The following is a 21,302-nucleotide window of genomic DNA, read 5'->3' on the forward strand; positions in this document are numbered from 1 at the left end:
TTCCTCGCACGCAAAAGAGTGAGTTGACCTCCTCCTCCCAATAGCAAGAGTTGTCTCCCTCAGATGCGGCTCAAAATGGAAATTATTATCATTTGCAATCCGATCCAGTTTCTTCCTATGTTCCTCAATCTTACTAGCCACTTTGAGCCGATGTGCAATCTGATTTGATTTGGAGAAGAGCAGGCGTACCTCTTTCCAGATCTTGTTGCTGGAAGCGACCTTTCGCCTCAGACTTCAGTTGCGATATCGTCGAGCAAGTCATCTCATCGTACAGCACGTCCTTGAGCCTCTTGAGCCAGAGCTTGACCTGGTTGTTGTGCCATTGCTGCTTCTCGGCATCCAAAAGCCTAGCTTGGATGCTCTCGATGGTATCTTTAAGACTTTGGAGCTCGTCCTTGGCACCGCAGAGCAACTGGATCTTCTGAGAAGCGAAGGAGCCTCCAGGTTTCGCCACTTCGGTGGCAAGGCTATTCAGTATGTTGGTGGCAAGGCTGAAGAGAACTGCTTCCGCCATTTTCAGAGGCAAAAGCTGGGGCTGACAAGTGTTTGAGAGGAGGTTGCAGACCTGATGCTTATGTTGTGAGACAATGGTGGGGTGCTTCCTCATGATCAACTTCATGCACGAATATATTGCAAGGCCAGAGGCATCTCCATGTCACTTCATGCTCAGTTAATCCATCAGATGAAATAGCATAACTTGCAACAGAGAAAAACAATAGCGTGGATCAGTTGTTCCTTTGTGAAAAAGCCCAAAGTACTTGTGTTGTTGGATTGTTGAAAACGAACAAGGAAAAAGGCCATAGAGACGTGCCCTAAGAATTGCCTATAATGTTTGGTTGCCAACGTAGTATTAACGTTGTTTTTTCAGGTCTAATAGGCACTTCCCCATTCTGCTGCTTAAGGAATTTCTTCTTGGGGTAGCATCTTTTCTCCATTACGTTACCATCACCTTTACTTTCTTAATCCTACTTAACGCAAAATAAGCACTTTTTTTACCTTCTAATTCCTATAATCCGTCCCTGTATGTGGACCTAATTAAACTTTGCCAAGGCTTTATAGGATGTATGCTGAAATTCGAGAAAAATGGGAAAAGAAGGATCACTGCCTTTAGAATCAACGGTTGCGAACTTGCTCCATCAACTTTATTGCAATATCCGAACCGGAGGTTGTGAGTTCCTGATCTTTCTGCCTAAGAGCGCTTGTTTTTGCGCGAGAACTGGGCATTGTGGCACAAGATACTTCTTTACCGGATTACCATTTACGACAAGAAAGTAGCTCAGCATGTATTGCAAGTAAAACAACCCGGAATAACTTTAAGGTGCGGCGCTGAATCCATGATTCTATTGGCTTCATCCACACTCTTGATGGTTAGAATGACAGAAATATCAAAATTATATCTGATCAGAAGACTCAGATTCAAGTTCAACAGCTTCCTTAATCCTTAAGCCTCTCGTGGTTCCAAGTTCACACTTCGGCTCTCTCTCTCTTGGCCGCCAGAAAAAATGCATGGCCGGCCTCGGACGGTGCTGAAGCCAGAAGATGCAGCGGCATCAGCCACCAAGGCCCAGAAGCTAACTGCTCTTCAATCCCGGTTTCTCTCTAATCACCGGAACCACATGCACACGCACACTCTCTCTCTCTGAATTTTCATTTCACTTCTATCCTGTCCTCGGCTGCAATATCGAAAGCGTCGTCCAAGCGCGGAAGGATTTATTTTAATATCGTTTAATTATAATAGCCACATAATTATTTTGGCGAAAATTTCTCATCGAAGGCACTTATGTAATCATTTATTCTCTGAGTTGGAATTTAAGTGAGCCGACGAAAACTTTGACACTAAAGTGAGTGCCGAAGATAGAGCAGTAGGTTATAGTTATTTGATACTTTGATGCATAATAACGATTATTGTCTTTAAGGTATTATTTTTCTCCACTAAGGTTTAGAACAAAAATACCCCCAAGATGTACACCAAAGTAATAGAGAAATTGAAATGAGTTCGGCAATTGCTCAATTTCTCTCTTCGAATTTTTACCTTGGGTGTGTTGTCAAACTAGTGTGTGAAAAGAGAAAAATAATAGAGAATATTGTGAAAAAGATAGAGTTGTGGAGAAGATGGAGTTGTTGTTCTTGAACAGTTGTTATGAGTAATGTATCATCTGGTGCTATTCACAGACAACCAATCAGCACATCTTTTGGAATAAGTTCCTTATCTCCACTATTATTACTTTTAGTGATGAACCATCACTTCTTTTCATACCCAACAATCACCTCTTTTCATGATAACAAAATATTTCGACAATCCCCCACTTAGTTTGTTATCTGTGCTAATTTACATAAATTCATATATACAAGAAGGTATATGTTAATATTTGAACCTTCAATTAGTGTAAACAATTCCACTAACGAAATCCGTGATAGACTTTGAACCACAATTCCATTGGTTTATCGAATTATTATACTTATGGATTTACACACATATTCGCTTAAAAACTTCTTATGTCTTAGCATATTTATGGCCTTATGCTTCCTCCTGCATTTATGAACATTTGCAAAAGTTCATCTAACTTCTGTTAGAAGCAGCACCACTTATTATGTTCATACAGGTGAAGTTCCTAACTTATTACCTTGGCCTTGCCTTGCTAAAATCTTGAACTTTATTAAGAGTGTTTTCTTACACTCATCCTCCTAACTTTTCAAGAGTGCCAACCTTGTGCCCCAATCTCGATCATTGTCAAGGTATTAATAGCTTGTTATTGCCCAGAGAACTTTGAAATTGTGTTAGATTTGTAAAGTTGGATTTCCACTATACTTGAATATTATCAATTGGCCTAACATCCAATCTTATGGAAGTACAACTAGCTAAACCTCTCGAGGGCCTAAGATCCATTCTTATGGCAATATTGCTAACTAAACCTCTCAAAATTCCCTTAGTGAATGGTTCGGCCAAGTTATTATTATTTTCCCGAATAAAAATTACTGAAATAATTCGATCAATAATTAATTGTGGAACATACTCATCTCGCAATCTAATTTGTTGTTTTCCATTGTTCATTTTAGTAAATGCGTTAGACATAGTTGCTTCACTATGAGAATATAAAGACATGGCTGTCATTGGTTGTGGCCACAACTCTTTATCAAATAGCAAATTCTACAACCATTCAGCCTCTTTACCACTTCCCGACTCTTTATCCAATAGCAAATTCTTCAACCATTCAGCCTCTTTACCAGTCCCCAATCGTGATATAAATGCATATTCCTTCGTTAAATGTGTTATACATGTTTGCTTCTTTGATGCTCACGAGACTGCACTTTTTGCAAGATTGAAAACTCATTTGAATGTCGACTTGTTAGCAAATTGTCCTAGCTGTCCAACTAGCATTTGAATATTCTTCTAGTACCGGTGCTTGTCTTCCATAATCTGGACTATAATTTATTGTTTCCTTTAAGTAACCAATAATTCTACTTATTGACCTTCCAATGCATAGTACTAGGGTTACTAGAAAATCTGGACACATAATGAAGGCTATATACGATCTAGTGCAATGCGTGAGATACATCATACTTCCAATTGCACTACCGTATTCCAATTGTACTAAATGTTGTCTTGTTGCTGAAATTTGATCGATGATGAAGATAGGGCGGTAGTCTGTAGTCCTTTTATGCTTTTGATGCGTAATGATGATCATTGTCCCTGGTGTATTATTTGTCCCAACTATTGTTGCTGCTGGGTTTTGAACATATAAAAAAAAAAACACACACACACACACTCCAGATTATACACCAAAGCCATAGAGAAATGAGTTCAAAAATTATTCAATTCTCTCTTAAAATTTCACCTCGAATTGTCAAACTTCTACGTGACAAGACAAAAATAATAGAGAATATTGCGAAGAAGAGAAGGTTGTTGTTCTTGAACATTTGTTACGAGCAATCGATCAACACGTCTTTTAAGAATAGGTACCTTATCCTTACCATCACCACTTTTCATAATCAACTATCACTTCTTTTCGTATCTAACAATTACCTCTCTTCATGATAACAAATTATTTCAACCGTAATGTCAATCAATCACAGTGCAAGAATCATATATTGAACCCCGGTGTTTTTAACTGAGATGCTAGAGAGGCGCCCGCTCTTCCTAGTGGTGAGATTCGACTTTCGTCACTGGATCATGCTGGGCCGAACATGCGTATTCTCTTCTTTACCTCGGTATCAAGATCCGAATTTAACTACTCTGTGCACCTTTCAACTACTTAATTCTATTTCAAGTGAACTAATTAAATTTACTCCATCGCTCTTTCAGTGCAGCTGCCTTGATGACCTTATTCATGTGTCTCGTTATTTCTCCCCCGATTCGGATGGGTTAAGAATCCCACGTACTTACACATGAAGTTACAGACGGCCCTCTTGGAGGCAATATCGCCACATCCACCATCTCAACTCTTTCTTTGATCTTTCGGGGTTGAAGCAATGCATTAGCAAAGAAAAGAAACGACGACCAACCACCACTCTGGTGTCATTATGAGCAGCAGCAGCGGCTTTATTTGCTGAGGAAGCCAGATGGGAGTGGGGTGGACCTGTCTGCGCATGACATTAGTCCTGATTTATGAAACCATCCGAGTCTGTGCAAGTGCAGGTCTTATTGCCATTGGCCTCCCCTCCAACCTCAAGAATCATTGAATTCTATTCAGTGAAATAAATTGATGTCCTGCAAAAGTGCAAGCACTTCTCTGGATTCTGGGTTTAATGTCCCAACTGCACAATCTAATTGTTGGAGAGAGAGAGAGAGAGAGAGATTGGAACTGAGAATTTATCCACTTGATATCAAACTTATTTGCTTCCAAAGAAGCTCAATCACAACTTCATAAGAGAAGTGCAGAACAAAACAGAAGAGGAAGAGAAACAATAGAGGACACAATTATACAAATGCTACTCACAACAAACAATTTCACTCAAACATGTTTCTTTTTTTCTTTTTTTTTTTTTTTTCCTCTGGTTGAATTCGCTCAGAAGTCGTGCCCGAAGCTGCCTTCCCTTTTTATCTTCTCTGAGGCCGTGTAATGTCGTCACAGCAAAACAAACTCTCGTTTACAACTTCTTTTCTTCTTATATTTTCTCCTTTCTGTTCTTGTTTCTAACCCTTGTTTGTATTTACAAAGAGGGCAGGTAGCCTTCTTGAACTGGAAGAATGACTTTTAATACTTTGTATTACCTTTATGGAAAGCCGAAATTGCAGGGAAATGTGTGTGGCAAACCACATTTGTGTAGTTTGTTTTTGAGGTTCTGATGATAGAATGTGCAGGGACAGATTCGCGGCTTCTGCACCCTGATTTGTTCTATGAATTAGGAACGAAGGTGCCGATGTACCCAAATCCCATGATGAAGAAGGCCATGGCTTGCGCGAAAAGGTAAATGAAGTAGTGATTCTTCCCGAAGGCAATGTCATAGCAGCCACAAAAGAAGAGGTAGGCTCCGACACCGAGCTCTAGCAGATGTAACCTGCCAAAGCATAAAATATAAAATGAGAATGGCGGGCACAAAATGCTGTTGTCATCTATTCATCAGTGTTCGACCAAAAAAAAAAATTTCTATTCATCAGTGCTGTCCGGGGGGTGAGAAGGTGTGTACCTATCTCCGAATCTGAATCTAGGCTTTTTGGGCACCTTGTTAGACGCTTTAACTTTGAGCGCATCCCCGAGTTTCTCGGTGACAATCCATTCATTCACCCTCCCTACTTCTAAGAGGCCGATGAAGGTTGCTTTCGTTCGGTGGAACGACATTACATTCTCGAACAGGATCCAAAAAACCATCAAATGGAGTGACCTGTGAGAAATATAAACCACATGGGTCGTGAGACTGGCATGGAGCCAACTGAAGCCGATCTTTGGTGGCTCGACTTCGTGCATTTCAAAGAAAAAGCTAAAGTTCTTGTAACTAAGAAAACGATATCACCCCAGTGTCAAAAGACATTGAAGACGTTTTTATCGGCGTGAGATGTCACAACTGGTCTCAGAGAAACAACAAGAAAAAGGAAAGAGAGGTAATACCTAGGAGTACCGACAGCATTAAGAAGAGTAATAATGGAAGGAATATAAACTGCACCCCATTTGGGAACGGTGACTTCGGGAACAAGAACAGTCGCCGGCAACACAACGCAATAGAAGACAAAGGTGACGATGTGCGCTACGATCTTTCTGACCAGAAAGAAACTGTAAATCACATGCACCTTTTTCCATAGAGTGACCTTCTGCAGCAGACATTTCGAGAATGATGTGAGCTAATGAATAACTTCCAAAAGTTTTGTCTTATGTCTATGATATAATATCCTCATGCTTTCCACATGCATAGGAGGATGAAAAACTTGCCTTATTGCGAACGATTTCGAGGACCATCTTCCTGAAAAGATTCGCGGGACCGCACGACCAGCGGTGTTGCTGATACCGGTAAGCCTTGAAGGTACTAGGCAGCTCATTTTTCACCTATACAGGAAAGACAGTGGAATTCCATGAAGATGCTTTCTTTAGAAAACGGCAAAAACAACAACACATGTGACTGAAAGAGCATGTAGGGGACAGATTGTGCATTGAGATATTCTCGATTTGCTTCGGACAGCATGCATAAATGCGACACAGGACAAGAAGACAAGCAATTGTTTTTTCCAGGATCTAAAGGCTTGCTTCTCTTTCCGCCAATTGCCATTCTCAAGTATGTAGGAGAATCATATGAAAACGTGATTTTTCCTCACAACTTCATATGACTGTGGACAAAAAGAATAAAACAGATCTCTTCAACTGAGGGAGACCAAATCAATGCAACAGTAGTGCTTTGGAACAGGCTAAACCAGCAAATTCTAATAAGGAGATTGAGTGCGCGCCTCTTTCGATTACCTTGAGACTCCCGAGGTACACGAACTTCCATCCTTTAAGGCTCGCTCTGACCGCTAAGTCCATGTCTTCCACGGTGGTCCGGTCCTTCCAACCTCCCGCCTCGTTCAGAGCGGCAATTCGCCATACACCTGCCGTGCCTGTTTTCCACACAATCTCAAAATTCACAACTTCCGCAGTATATCTACCCAAGGCAAGCCGTAATGGGGAGCAGGCACTGAAGTTTTGACAAATCTCAATTCAATGACAATCTCACTTTTCCTGCGTGCCCGGAATCAAACAGTAAACTTCTACGGACTCGAATCAAAAGGGGGTCCCGTTCATTACCGTTGAACCCGAAGAAGGCGTAGGTGGAGGACCCGACTTCTTGCTCGACGGTGAAATGGTAATCCAGAGACATCTCCTGCATTCTCGTCATCAAGCACTCGTCCGCATTCACTGCAAGCCATCCCAGCACAAACCCACCAATCAATTTCACCAACTCAGCTGCCTCTGCCATCTCCTAACCCAACTACTCAACACGACCACCACCACCACCACCATCATCATCATGAAACCAAAGGCTTTTCTCATCTTTTCTTCTCTCGCAGATTTAGGAAATTCATTCACCACAAAAGGGAAAAAAAGGCACAAGAACACTAGAAAATATTCGACTCGTGTCGCTCAACTTCAAAAGGGTACGTTCCAAATTACGACCGGCTCACGAACCAAGTTAGCAACGCTCGGTTCCGATGTTCTTTCAGCGACTCAAATATGGAATTATTCATATCCACGGCGAATTAACACAGGAAAAAAAAAAATGGGTTCTTGAATTATCGAACCGAAAAATTTGGAAAAAAAAAGGTTAGAAAAATCTAAAAAAAGAGAAAAGCGGATCCCAAAATGTCGGCGAGCGAGGGAGAAAGAGAGGTCCCCCACGAAGGAAGCACATGCAGACTCTGGTACAGTGCAACAACACTCGAGGAACACGACAACATTTATGGCCCGGACAATGGGTAGTTCCATCAATGGAGACGATCTAGCAGATTGCTAAGTCCGGAGATCTCGAACGGACACACGATACGGTCTTTAAAAAAAACAAAAAAAAATCTTTCCTTCTGCCTGCTGAAAAGTTGCAGGGGCAATTTGGAGAAAAAAAATTGATAAATGAAGGCGGCAAAATTAGGTGGTCCGTTGCAACATGGACCGTTCCAATTCGAACCAATTCAAGACAAGCCAACGTCAATTTTTTTCGTAACGCACCATCGTTTTCCACGAGACAAGACATTAGAGGGTGGGTGCGCCACTTTTTGAGTCGAACCGACAGTTTTTCCTAGGCTTTTAACACGAGAGCATATGATTCAAGCACCAAAACAGGAAACACTTGGAGAAACTATGCTCGATTAATTTGGAATCGACCCGACTCGAGATACATAGCAATATCGGTAAATCATCCTCCTCCTTCTTTTCGAAGCTCACGGGAGTGGATGATGCGGCGCTGCCGCGCGAGGAGCTGACGCTCTCAAAAACCCCGGGCTATTCATAGTAATGTTAAAATTTGGAAGATGTAAACAAGATATGAACTTTTCCAATTCTTTTTAGATTTGCAATGATGATGTAAAAACCCTAGACGGGGTTGGAACAAGATAATAAAGTGAAAATCAATGGCTCGTGGACCTGACTAAAAGCCCCTTTTCACGACCATTAAAGGAAATTGCACGAGCTATATTGAAATGAAGTGTAGAAAAAGAAGGAAAAACCGCAATTTTCCAAAATGGGAGGGGTTGATTTGCAATGCTCAACATTTATGAAAAGATCCAAGGGACAAAATCAATCATATGGGAACATGCATCATGGGCTTTCGTTTTAAGCTGTGGGCCTAAACGGACCGGGGACAGGAAATGCCCGGACACGTGTCGAAACCGTGACCGGTCGAGGAGGATTCTCACCCCCATCTCCAAGGTGGCACTCACCGACACTTTTTAATAACTTCGACAATCTTTTCTTTAAGACCCATCAATTTGTTAATCAAGAACTCAGATTATAGCATCGACCATTCCATTCAGTTCGGTGCGGTCCGGTCCGATCCGGCAACGGAGCTACGGATGTAGGGAACGGACTACGACACGAGCGGGCAAAGGAAAGGCATGTTACCGAATTTCCAACGGGCCTGGATGAGGGCGACCTCAGGGTTGTGGACGAGGAAAGGGATGGTCCGCCAGAGGAAGTCGGGCTCGGGCTGGAAGTCGGCGTCGAAGATGGCGACGTAGTCGCACTGCTTCACGTAGCTCCGCTTCATGCCCTCCTTCAAAGCCCCGGCTTTGTACCCGTTTCGGTTGTCCCGGATCTCGTACTTGATGTTGATCCCTTTGCTCGCCCACCTCTGGCACTCCAGCTCCACCAAATCCTGATGAACCGGACAACATTTTCAAGCCAATTGACACAAAAAAAATTCATTAAAAGGAATAAAACAATACCCGAAGAAGAAGTTAATATTATTATTTTTTTTTTTTTGTGTGTGTAGATATTGTGCTTCTCAAAGCATGATAAAGTTCAAATTTTTTATTAGATTCTTGACGACTGGAGAGAATGTGAGGATGTGGGGGTACTTTTACCTTGATCGTCGGGTCGGTGGAGTCGTCGAGGACTTGAATGATGATGCGGTCGGACGGCCACGAGAGACCGCACGCGGCTCCAATCGAGAGCTGATAAACCTGCATTGACGCTCAAACAGAGAACGTCAATTTGCCGAGCTTGACGTCCTTCATCTAACCTTTTTTTTAAAGGAAAACAGAGCCGGAACAGAGCTGTCCATATATTAAGTGGAAAAAGCAAATGAACTGGAGAAAATATGCCATTTTGCAGAGGGGCGAGAAGGACCTCTCTCTCGTTGTACATTGGGATTTGAACCAGGACCATGGGATAGGCCGAGTTGCCAAGCTCGACGTCGTCCTTCATGGGCTCCCACCTGTACCGCTTCTCCGGCTTCCGGCCGAAGAGCTTCACGAGGAGGATGACCACGGCCATGTACACCCTCTCGATGAACAGCATCAGCGACATGGTCAGGCACAGGAACACCGCGATCCTGAGCAGCGGGACGAGCAATGGCGCTTTGATCTGAGCCCAAATAAGCGACAGTTGCATGGATATGTCGTCTCTTGCTCCTTCAAACGCGTTAGTTGCAGAGAGCCGGTCCATTTCAACAGAGACTCGTTTGCTCTGCTTTTCGATCTAGAAACAGAGCAATTCGAGAGAAGAAGGATGTGATGCTAGGGACCAGAGCTGATGAAAGCAAGCAGATCTCTGTGATCTAGCAATTGAACTATCTGTGAAAAGGAGAGAGTTGGACAGAGAATATTTGCTTTGTGGTATTGCTTCTGGGTCAAGCAAAGCAGAAGGGCAAAAAAATGGGGGGGCAGGGCTGGAAATGTCGGTGAACGGCTCGCTCAAAGATCACTCCTCTTGATGCAATGCAGAGAGAGATCCACCAAACAAGAAGACACGAAAAAGAAGGGCTGATCACGAATCAAACAGCTGAGGCAAAAGAAGACGATTAATGATCGATGAAGACTGACAAACCCTATCAAGAAAAATGGAAGCTTTTTCGCTGCCGTTTCCCCCCTCAAAGGAAGACGGAAGCAGAAACGTGAAACGAATGAACAAGAGGGAGGAGACACGAAATGAGAACGAAACGAAAGCGCTCTCTCTGTCTCTCTCTCTCTCTCACAGCTACTGCAGCACAAAACAGAGTGAGGAGGTTTCACATATATATGAAACGACGCACTCAACAACCAGCAGACGGGAATGAGAAGGCACTGAGAGGCTAAAATCCCCGGAGCTTCCTAACATTACGAATCTACCTTTCCCGATTTGCTGTGGTACCCAGAATTTAATTCCTTTTCTACTTCGCTTGTAATTTCAGAAGTGTGGTAATTCAGCTTATTTACCGTCTGCACCTACAACAAAAACCGCATTTGGCCACACAGTCCTCGACCGACATTACACAAAGTTTGACGGGACGGTCCCTCCATCTGCTGCTTATCAGACGCCGGTCCCGCCATCATCTCACTGAACACTGTCGCACATGCTCTCGACTGATAACTCTTCTCAATCCATTACTCAAATTTCTACAAACTATTTTTTCACCTCCTCGACGCGCACCACCTTTTAATAAAGTATGAGCCACTAGAATATGCTCATCATTGATATCGATATAAGATTTGGTATTCTGCTGCCCATTATACTTTGATGCTATGACAGATTCGTTTTTATGGAATAAACGAGTCTCTGCAAACTGTACCAAGTTAATTTATCTTTATAATTTACTTATTTTATTTGATTTGCATTTTTATCTTAAAGTTATGTATCTTTCTTTCAAGTAAAATGAAAAGTTTTCTTTCGACCAAAGAAAGGAAAATGGTCTTTCGATCCGTTGGCCTGTGTGGCAAGGGAATTGGGTGGAAGAGGAGACATATTTAATTTCAAGGTGCGAGATTCGACTTCCATGCTCTGCAACGAAGTGGAACAAAAACCTTAGAGATATGAGAGATAAGGTAAGATCGACCCTCCAAAAAGAAACAAAAGAATTGGTGTTCCGAAGATCTTGTAACTTGCCATCCCCTACTTTACCTCAACCCCGACAAGAATGATTGGCATTGTCTTGGACAAACATCTCATGGGGTGGACGGTCGATTCCCCTAGGTTCATTCCAATTGAGACCTTATGCTAGTGTCTCACTACTTCTGTCAAGACTGAAAAAAGATATTTCAGCCCGCGTTGCCATAATTAGGTCAATTTCTATGTCAAGAAATCTCACATAGATATGTAAACTCCTATTGTCATCGCACACACACACTAAATCGTAACCTCATCTTTTGTCACAATCATCAACTGTTGATGTCCTCGATGTGATCATTAATTAGCCCCTCAACTTTACTAACATGTGCTCACAAAATTAGATGTACCGTAATCCGAACATCGCATAAATGTCGCACCATCAAGTCCTTTTTCTAGCATGAGATTTCTCTGTGTATTTTTGTATGTAACTCCACTTTTCCACCGGTCACATTTGCTCGCTTGATATGCAATCTCAGTTTACTTTTGCATTTGAATTTGTAAATTCTCATCTTGCACTTTTGCTGCACAAGAAATACTTTCGCATAATTAGCCAAATGAATATTAAAAAGTACAAGAACCATTGTTGTTTCCAAAGTGTAAAATTACGGAGGAATATACTCTTCATCCGCGTTCTTTTACGCTTTTTTTTTAATTAAGCCCCTCTATTTTTTACTTTTTCCAATCAACTCCCTCATTTATCCAGTCAAATCCAACTTACTTGGCCGTTGCCAATTGCCGAGGGTGACATGGAATCGTGGACCACATTATGCTGCCGTGGACACTCACACACATATATATGTGTCATCTTCTTCCACTCGTAGTGTCTCTCATTTTCAACATGTACGGTGTGATCTTCTTCCACTCTTGATCTTGAAAAATATTGGCAATGTCACACTACGGTGTTAGTTGACAGCCTTCAGCTTGATTTAGCCAGATTCGAATTATAAGGGACTTGATTAGACAATTTGTGCGAATAGAAAGATCTAATTAGATTAAGAAAAATGTATAGAGACTTGATTAGAAGAATCAGCGAACATACACAGATGAAATTAAGATAGCTTTTTTCCCGAAAAACTAAACAAACAATTTCGAATGTCGTCGCCTTCCGAGATTGGTTTTCCTTAGACCTTCCTCCCCCAACTAATTCGTATGGTGACCTACCTAGGGGAGAGATAATTCTGTGTTGACCCTAAAAGAAGAAAAAAGGGAAGAGAGTATATAGTGCTTTTCGAAAGCATTTTTAATAAAGAGCTGTTCTGATTGTAGGTAAGTTAATTATAACCACACGATCTTCCAATCAATGAGTGTTTTATGCAAAACACGCGGTAATAGTGTGTGGATCTACAATTGAAATTGTACCATTTCTGACGGCCGTCGGTCGGGGAAACATTTCCCTTTGCAACATAAGGACCCTATCATTTATTATTTAGGCTCCATTTGTTTTACTAAAAATGAACCATTTAAAAACTATTTTCATAAAAATGATCGCTCATATTACTTATAAGAATGAGTCACCAAAAATATTTGTATCATCCACAAAAATATTCGGACATAAATTGTTGTGAATAATGAAACATTTTATCACTAACTAATTATTTCAAGCGATGCAAGCGATGATTTTTAGAAAAGTATTTTTGAAATCATTAATTTTTTGTGAAACTTAGGAACCTTATTGTTATAATTATTATTTATTTGACCACACTCTGGTAGTCTTGGCCGATGACATGAGCTTGCACTAAGGAGATTGGCTACTCATTTCTTATTATGATCCAATTATTTAAGAGATAAAGGGGGTGTTTTCAAGGTTACGCACGAACGAAAATAATCAAATGAAAATTATAGTGATGGTGCTTTTTCTTCTTATGGAATACAAACGTTATAATAGAAGGACAACTAATTCCGCAATTATCTTTTCCCCATCTTTTCCAATGAAAATTAAGATGAAAATGATGTTTTGATAGTGTAACTGTATATACTATCGAAGCCAGTGTTTCCAATGCGTACAAGATCGAGAGCGGAAAACCAACAGGCATGGGCATTTGGATTAAATGCAGTACCAGGAAAGAATCTCAGGAATCATTTGAGAAAGGAATGAGATTTTGGACATAGCTTGAGCTAGATAGATACTTTTGGCTATAGTGATGTCCTACACACACTACGAGGGTGTCGAGATGCGCAAGCGAATCGTGTTAGAGAAATTCCAGAGTGAAGATTTGGTACGGTACGGTATGGTATGGTATGGTGTGGAGTATTTGATATTTTTTAGTTAGCTCACGACTCATTGATTTGAACTCAAGGCGGATTCAAGCACATATATTGACGGGTTTGAAGTTGGGATATTTTTTTGTGATCTCTCCATGTGGAAGTCTTAGGGTTTTGCTGCACATCCCGATAGTAACAACTTGCCATTGCAGGCGGTCGCATTGAAAAAAAAAAAAAATACTTAGAGAAACGCCATCCATTAATTATACACCATGGTTTTACAAGAATGTGGATTCTTTAAATTTAAGATGTCAAGTTACAAGTTTGACTGAAGAAACAAGAAAAATAGAGAGTAAACGCAATATCATAACTTTAAGAGAATAAAGGTATGTTTGTCAACGATTCCGATCCAAAAAATCAGTTCCATTTAGAATTAATATTTTCTAATTCTATTCCCTAGACGAGTATTAAAGAATCAGAACGCGTTGATGACTACATAAAATTTCTGTTCCTGGAACAATATCTCTTCCCTATTTTTTTTCATTTGAGTCAAATAGTCAACCTATGTAGCATCACTAACAAAATTAATATAAATCATGCATAATCCATAATTAATCTATTTATTTCGCGCTGCTATAATCATCTATTTATTTCATGAAACATTGTTTTTTATAATTTGTTAAGAAAAATGATATTGCTAAAACACTTTCATTCAATACAAATTTAGTGATTTTTTAAAATATTTTTTTATTTTTTAAAATGTATTCTTTTTATTTTTCTTTTCTTTTCTAGTTTCTTTTCCTTTTTTCTCCAACTGCTGGATACGACGACCGACAATGGGGGATAGGGCGATCATGGCGACAATCAACGGGTTATGGCTGTGGTGGAGCTAGTTAGTTGAACGACGAAGCTGGCTAGTCGAACATTCTTCCCATAGACTTCATTCTCTTTTTTGGGAGGGTTGAGGCAACGAAGTGAGAGCCTTTCTTGAACATTCTCACTTTATTGGTCTTGTTTTTCAAAAGTAATTATGGCCAAAAGAATTAACTCTTTTTTTATTCTTGTTTTCGCCCTAAATTTATTCCTAAGAATAGAATTTGAGAATCAAAATCATTATCTTATCAAACAGGTTTCTCAATATTTTATGTTCCAAGAAATAGAATCAAAGAATCATGATCATGACCATGATCAAACAAGTCCTAAGGGAACTCATTATAGAGTCTATATTGGTACGGTTTACTTAGTTTTAAGTATATTTAGTTTCTTCGATCCATCTTGACACAATTCAACCTCCATCATCATTAATCAGGATGATCAGTCAATTCCCAAAACTAATCATCAGGGAAAAAAATTCTTGGTCAAAGCTGAATAACTTTGAACTCACTCAAATCCCAAAAAAGTCCCTCAAACTTAAAAAAAAAACATTTAAGCCATACCAAAGAGAAGAAGAAGGTGATGTGAGTGTGGGCTTCTCGGAGGTATCAGGTTCATGGCAACTCAAAAGAGACTCTTTTGGGGTCGATATCCAAAAAAATCACAACTTTAGCATTTGTCCTAATTATATCTAAATTTTTTTGTATTTTATAAAAAACCTTCAACTTTTACTTTTGTCCCAATTCTACTTGCCTAATCCCCGAAAAACCCCAAACTTTAGTATATGTCGCATTATATCCAAAAAAAAAATTCTCATAAAAAATCTCAAACTTTTATTTTTATCCCAATTCTCCCACCATTAGCCTTCCGTCCATAATCACAGTCAATTAATCCTACATGGCATTTTCACATCGTAAATGAATTACATTTTAGCAAAGTTAATATGAAAAAACCCCCTACTTTTCTTTTGTTATTTGTTTCCCCTACACATTGCCGGGAGATGCAAAGCCACTCAAGACGGTGTTTTTCGGATTCTTCCCGGCACTCAACAGCCCAAAGAATGGCTACACATGGGGATTTGATTATTTGGACGAACAATCACAAATCTCTTCGTCCATTAATCATGTTGATTCCTAACTTTAAAGATTAATTGGGACATGTGCTAAAGTTTTTTTTTTTTTTTGGTGTTACGCCCTCCCTTTTGTGCTTTTTTTTTTGTCGAACCCTTTTGTGCTATGTCACGTCCCTCTTTTTTTTTTTACCCAGAAAAAAAAATGTTTTCTGCTTGCATTATTATTGAACCCTTTTAGGGCTGTTGTGCAATGATTTAAATTATTTGGAAATCAAAATTGATAAGTTAGACAAAAATGGTGGGTGGGAGTTTTATTTATGACCTCCGATGAGGCACAGAGTGTTATTACATGCTGCAATGCTATCTGTCTAGACTCACGTGAGCGCCAACGAACAGTAATATGAACTTTTTTTTTTGTACATGATTCACATGAGCTGAGGCCGGGTGCGTGGGTGACCTTTTCATTTATGTCGAAAAGTACGTACATCCCTAAACGCACCCAATGTTGGTTGGCCGTCTCGTCCTCTCGGCACTGTAACAATGCTTCCTTAAAAAAAATTATGAAATACGTTCCGATTTATTTCGTAAAAAATAAATAATTTAAAAATATATTTTTTAAAGGGAAAACTATCTAAGTAGCATTCATACCGATACGCGACACGATACGATAAGGCGACACGTCATTATAAAAAAAAAGAATTTCGACATATTGGGACATGTTGTTTAATAAATATATATTTTTAAATATACATGATAAATTATATTAGCAATAAGTTTTTTTTTCTTCTTCTGTTGCTAGCTGAGCATATTAATTTTGTAGTGGTTGGATATATGACTTAAGTATATATGTTTGATAAATTCACATTTTGATCCGTAATTTATTGGAAATGTTTAAAATTGACCCGTACGTATCAAAATGGCATGTCGGGATACTGGATTCGCGTGTACGTGGCGTGTCTGAGGCGCCGACCATGAGTCGATCCCATGTCAGAGAGTATCGGAGAGTGTCGAACACGACACGTAGAGTCCCACGGAGTTTCAGTGCTTTATAGAAATCTATGTGCTTTTGTCCCAAAATAGAGGCCTTCATCGCCTTTCACCTTATAGTGCTTGAAATAATTATTCGATAAAGAATATTTTCGCTACCAACTATAATTTATGTTTACATATTTTCGTAGCCAATAAAAATGTATTTCGTTTATTTATTTTTATACATAAAATCAATCATTTTAAGAAAAATAATTTTCAAATCATTCATTTTTCGTGAAACAAACGGAGTCTTAAATTTTTTTTTATTCTTGTGGCAAATTAATCGCATGGCAAGAAAGTAAGAAATCACGCGACAAGTAATTTCACACGCGTTGGGTGTCCTAACATGCATGTCGTATCATTTGTTTTGTTGACCGGACCGCCCATGAAAGAAATTTGTACATGACCTAATTAAATGTCGATTGTACAAAGCTGCAACCGGTTTTCTGGCGTGAAATCAAACGCGCTATTGTTTGGTCCAAATTTTTACACGAGAAAAACCAATGAAATAGAAATATTGAAGTCATGAGATTTCTTTTTTCATGTGTCAAATCTAGTTGACTAAGTACACGATCCGTCACCGAACCGAATTAATATAGAGGTAAAGTCCAATAACATTTATAATGATCTGGTTTGATTCCGACGAATCCAGTGCGAGACCTGGACGCCACATGAAATAATAAAAGTAACGAGAACAATTCAAACGCAATGAGCTTTGAGTACCATAAACAAAATTTTCTTTTTTGTGTTACCGGATACACTAAACTATACCCACTGCAATACCAATACTCGAAACTCTTTTTTTAGGCGCCATTTATTTTGTAGAAAATGAGTCATTTCTATAAAAAAAAAAATTCCGGTAAGTCAATTTAAAAAAAAATGATTATATTTTTCGGTATTTAGCTGAAATATGAAAAAGACTCAAAAAATATTTTTCTTTTTTTGGTATGGAAAATTGGATTTTATTTTTCTCCATGCACTCCATTCAATAATCTTTTGTTTTTCTATTTTTTTTATTTTTTTAAAATTGAATTTTAAAATTTTAAATTATTTGTCTTTGTCTTTTTCTTTTTCTTTTTTCTCTTTTCTTTTTATCTTTTTATGTTTTTCATTTTTCTATTATTTTTTTTGCCATTCACTGGCAGCAAGCAAGCTCAAGCCTCGCCATAGGCCGGCAAGCCTCGAACTCACTGGCGAGGCCTGGCCTCAATCGAGGTCGGCAATGGCTCGCCTAGCCTCGCTCGAGGCCCGCAACGCTAAGCGGGGCCTTGCTTGAGGTCGACGATGCTCAGCCTCACCTCTGGCCAGCCATCGGCCGAAGGAGGAGAAGGAAAAAAAACACTTAAAAAAAAGAGAAATTTTAAAAAATGAATTTTGAAAAAATAAATAAAAATGAAAAGAAAAGTAAAAAAATAATTAAAAAGAAAGGAGATGTGACAGGAAGGAAGAAAGAAACATAAGAAAAATATTTTCATCTTCTCAAAAAGAGAAAAATGTTTTCTCCACTTTTGAAGAAGTTTTTTTCATGGGAAGAAAATGTTTTCTTGGAATAGCTTATTTTTTGCGATCTAAATGACGAAAAATTCAAAAAATGTTTCTAGAAAGTTTTTTTTTTCCATGAAATAAAACGAAGCCTTAGTTTTACCCAAAGCTCCTACATTATGCACATCGTGATACTGATGTCCCAGACCTCTTTTTTTAATCACCAAAATCCTAAACTTGCATCTACGTAACTAATTAACATTTGTTTCGGACGAAACTGTAGCGGATGGTGTTTTTCGTGTCATTAGTACGAGTTTGGAGTGTTCGTGGCAAGAAAAATAAACTTGGGTATCAATGTCATAATAGGTAAAGTTTAATATTTTTTTATAGTAGACTAATGGTATTTTTGGTCGTACCGATACATTTCCGTATTGATATACTCCACTATAAACTTTTTAATGAGCAAAATCTTTTGCTAGCATATGAAAGCAACTATTCCCGCTTTACATATATACAAAAATTAAGAAAAAAATATAAATAAAGATTTAGTGGATATTATTTCAAATAAAGGCATAAAGTAGCCACGTAGTCTCAAAAAATGGCTTGATAGGGCATTTTTGCCATTTTCTTTCTTTCTTTATTTATTTTTTCCTTTTTCTGTCTTAAAAAAAAACTTATGAAACGCACAGGTGGGAGGGTTGTGGCCGCCACCTCAACGAGGCCTGGCAACCTCGGTGAGCAAAGGGCGAGGGCCAACAAGCCCTCTCCTAAGTCCGACGTAGGGGCACATCACTCGGCCATTCCGATGCAAGGGCTGGTGACCCATGCTTGAACTTGGGAGAGGGCCTGCTAGCCCTTGTCGACGCCCCACTGGCGATGGGACACTAGTGTTTTTTTTTAATAATTTTTTTAATTGAAAAAAATAAAAAAGGAAAAAAAAGAAAAAAATCAAAATACTAAATGACGGAAATGTCCTCGAGGCGAGGCCCTTTTTTGACACTACATGGTCACTTCAACATGTTATTTGAAACTGTTATACCATTTCAGGTTCATATTTGAAATTTTTCCTAAAATTCAAAAGGTTTTGAGCTCTCTCCAGTAGGCATGACGGATACTGCATTGATCTCGGCTCGAGTGCTAGCAAAACTTAATAGTCTTTCTCGTGGATAATTGATTGATATTTAGTTGACAAACAACTCAAGCTCTAACGAAATAGATATCTACATTGACATATACAGTTTAATCGAGCTAAACTATCACGACGAAGCCAATCGAACAATCGTCATGTCTAAACGTTTCAAATACTAGATTGAAACCCGAAAAATATAAATATATGTACATATCTTTCTATTATTCGAATCAAAAGTCTCATTTTTCTCGCTTTTTGCTTTGCGCTATCACTGTTGCATCGAAATATATATTATATGCCTGAAATAGGCATGTTAAGTGTATGTACAACACAAGAGTTTGACAAGCTAATGATGATTTGTGGCGCTTCAACAAAGACTCACGCCTTACACGCGATCATTTTCCCCTGACAATAATCCAATGTCTTTGGCGACATTATGAAAAATATCCGCGTTGAAGCTAACGTTGCTGTCCTGTGGGCCCTTCTCATGTGCTTTAGAAACGTGAACGACTCAATCAATGCCTTTTGCTTTAGTCCTTTCAGTTGTCTTCACATTTGGATCGACTCGTGAGGTGGGCCAGTAGAGATGATTATATTGGCGCATCAGGAGCAATTAGAATTCGCCTACCGTTCAGTTCGCGATGCAATCGTTCTCTCAAGCTCTAGCTTACTTGCAAAAGTTCCTTTGATTACGAGAGGAGAATCATCCCAAAATGTCATAAACATATTATACTTTTTGCCAATTCACTCATAAGCTTTTAGGTGTTAACAATTTAGTCCTAAACATTTTTCATATCTTACCAATTTAACTCATCCAACAAATTTTAGCTGGAAATCACTGATGTAGACGCCGATTGTCATACATGGCACAACCGGCGCTAATGTACATAATTTTTGATATTATCTTTATATTTCTTTCAAACTTTTTATTAACTTATTTTATTTTATGTTTCCTTTTTTCTTTTCTTTTCTTATTTTTGTTTTAAAATTAGATTGAAAAAATAAAAAGATAAGATAAAATTTTATTATAAAAAAAACTGAAAAAAAAAAAAAAAAGAGAATGGCAGGCTCGCCGGTGTAGTGGGCGCTGCCACCGGCACCGCCCATCGCTAGAGGGGCCGGCGGAGATCGCCAGCACTGGATGAAGCTTCTCGGCCCCAAGCAAGGTCGCTCTAGGTGACACCGGCCCTCCCTTGGGGCCAAAGACCCTTGTTAGGCCTAGCCCAGGGCACCCAGATTCGAATTACTAGCAATGTCCCATGTTATCTCTATCGCTAACTAATTGTTAAGAGGCTTTCCTGCACCTCGTTCAATCGTATCGGTTTCATGGGCATCTCATCTATACATCGTCAACAATGGTATTTAAAGAACACGAGCTAGTTGTTCAAAACAAGAAGAAAATATTATCATATAATTAGATGAGATTGGAGTATTAATTTGCAACAACATTTCTACAGAAAGAATTTCCAGAGGGACGTTTTGATTATTGAGTTGGACAAGGTCCGTGGAGTTTTCAGGGACCCTGATGTTCCACCTACTTGGTCTCCTGAGCCTTGTGGGTAACGTTTTTTCTGGTCCAAGAAACACTCACGCATACTTCCAAAGTAGAGTAAGCAAAATGGGCTGAATCAGACCCGACACCTATTCCATTTCCACATCTCCCACCCCATTCTTGACCCATCTCAGCACCTAAGTCTGAATCTGACCCCTCGAATTTGCTTAACAGATGGGAATAATCAGGAAATACCTATGAAAGTAAAATTCCACCTCTCTCTCTCTCTCTCTCTCTCTCTGACAACACATGACATGCTGGATCGGCCAGCAACTCTAACAGTCGAAACCCTGGACATTTCAGGCTAGGGCAGAGCATAATGGTCTGCCCTATGGGCTGATCGAGTCAGGAACTGCTCAAACAGGATCAATCTTTCTGGTTGGATCTGTTTCTCGAGAGCTTCAAGCTAGTTCCTGTTTCCACTTATGGTCAGTCCGGTTCCCGATTTCGTGAGGAAACGGGCCACTCAGATAGGACTGTATA

General features: G+C 39.4%; 1 protein-coding gene and 1 long non-coding RNA gene across 3 annotated transcripts; one reads left to right on the plus strand and one right to left on the minus strand.

Annotated features, from left to right (window-relative positions):
- The first annotated feature begins 4,184 nt into the window (after positions 1–4,184).
- Positions 4,185–4,710, plus strand: LOC125312660. The gene is made up of 2 exons (XR_007196734.1): positions 4,185–4,302; positions 4,530–4,710. It is a non-coding gene; the product is annotated as an uncharacterized LOC125312660 (long non-coding RNA).
- An 86-nt stretch (positions 4,711–4,796) lies between these two features.
- LOC115735094 (glucomannan 4-beta-mannosyltransferase 9) lies at positions 4,797–21,057 on the minus strand. 2 transcript variants are annotated; one of them, XM_030666170.2, is made up of 10 exons: positions 21,035–21,050; positions 9,744–10,585; positions 9,479–9,577; positions 9,018–9,270; positions 7,212–7,322; positions 6,888–7,024; positions 6,366–6,479; positions 6,048–6,247; positions 5,629–5,823; positions 4,797–5,499 (listed from the first exon to the last, which is right to left on the minus strand). In XM_030666170.2, exons 2-10 carry the CDS (start codon positions 10,059–10,061, stop codon positions 5,337–5,339), a joined length of 1,590 nt encoding a protein of 529 aa, XP_030522030.1. In that variant the 5' UTR covers positions 10,062–10,585; positions 21,035–21,050; the 3' UTR covers positions 4,797–5,336. The 2 variants fall into 2 exon arrangements, with proteins under 2 accessions (XP_030522030.1, XP_048127448.1); XM_048271491.1 differs by having other exon boundaries at positions 5,411–5,567; positions 5,602–5,823; positions 21,035–21,057.
- Positions 21,058–21,302: the final 245 nt, after the last annotated feature.

Source organism: Rhodamnia argentea, chromosome 10 (assembly GCF_020921035.1).
Source record: "Rhodamnia argentea isolate NSW1041297 chromosome 10, ASM2092103v1, whole genome shotgun sequence".
Lineage (NCBI taxonomy): Eukaryota > Viridiplantae > Streptophyta > Magnoliopsida > Myrtales > Myrtaceae > Rhodamnia > Rhodamnia argentea.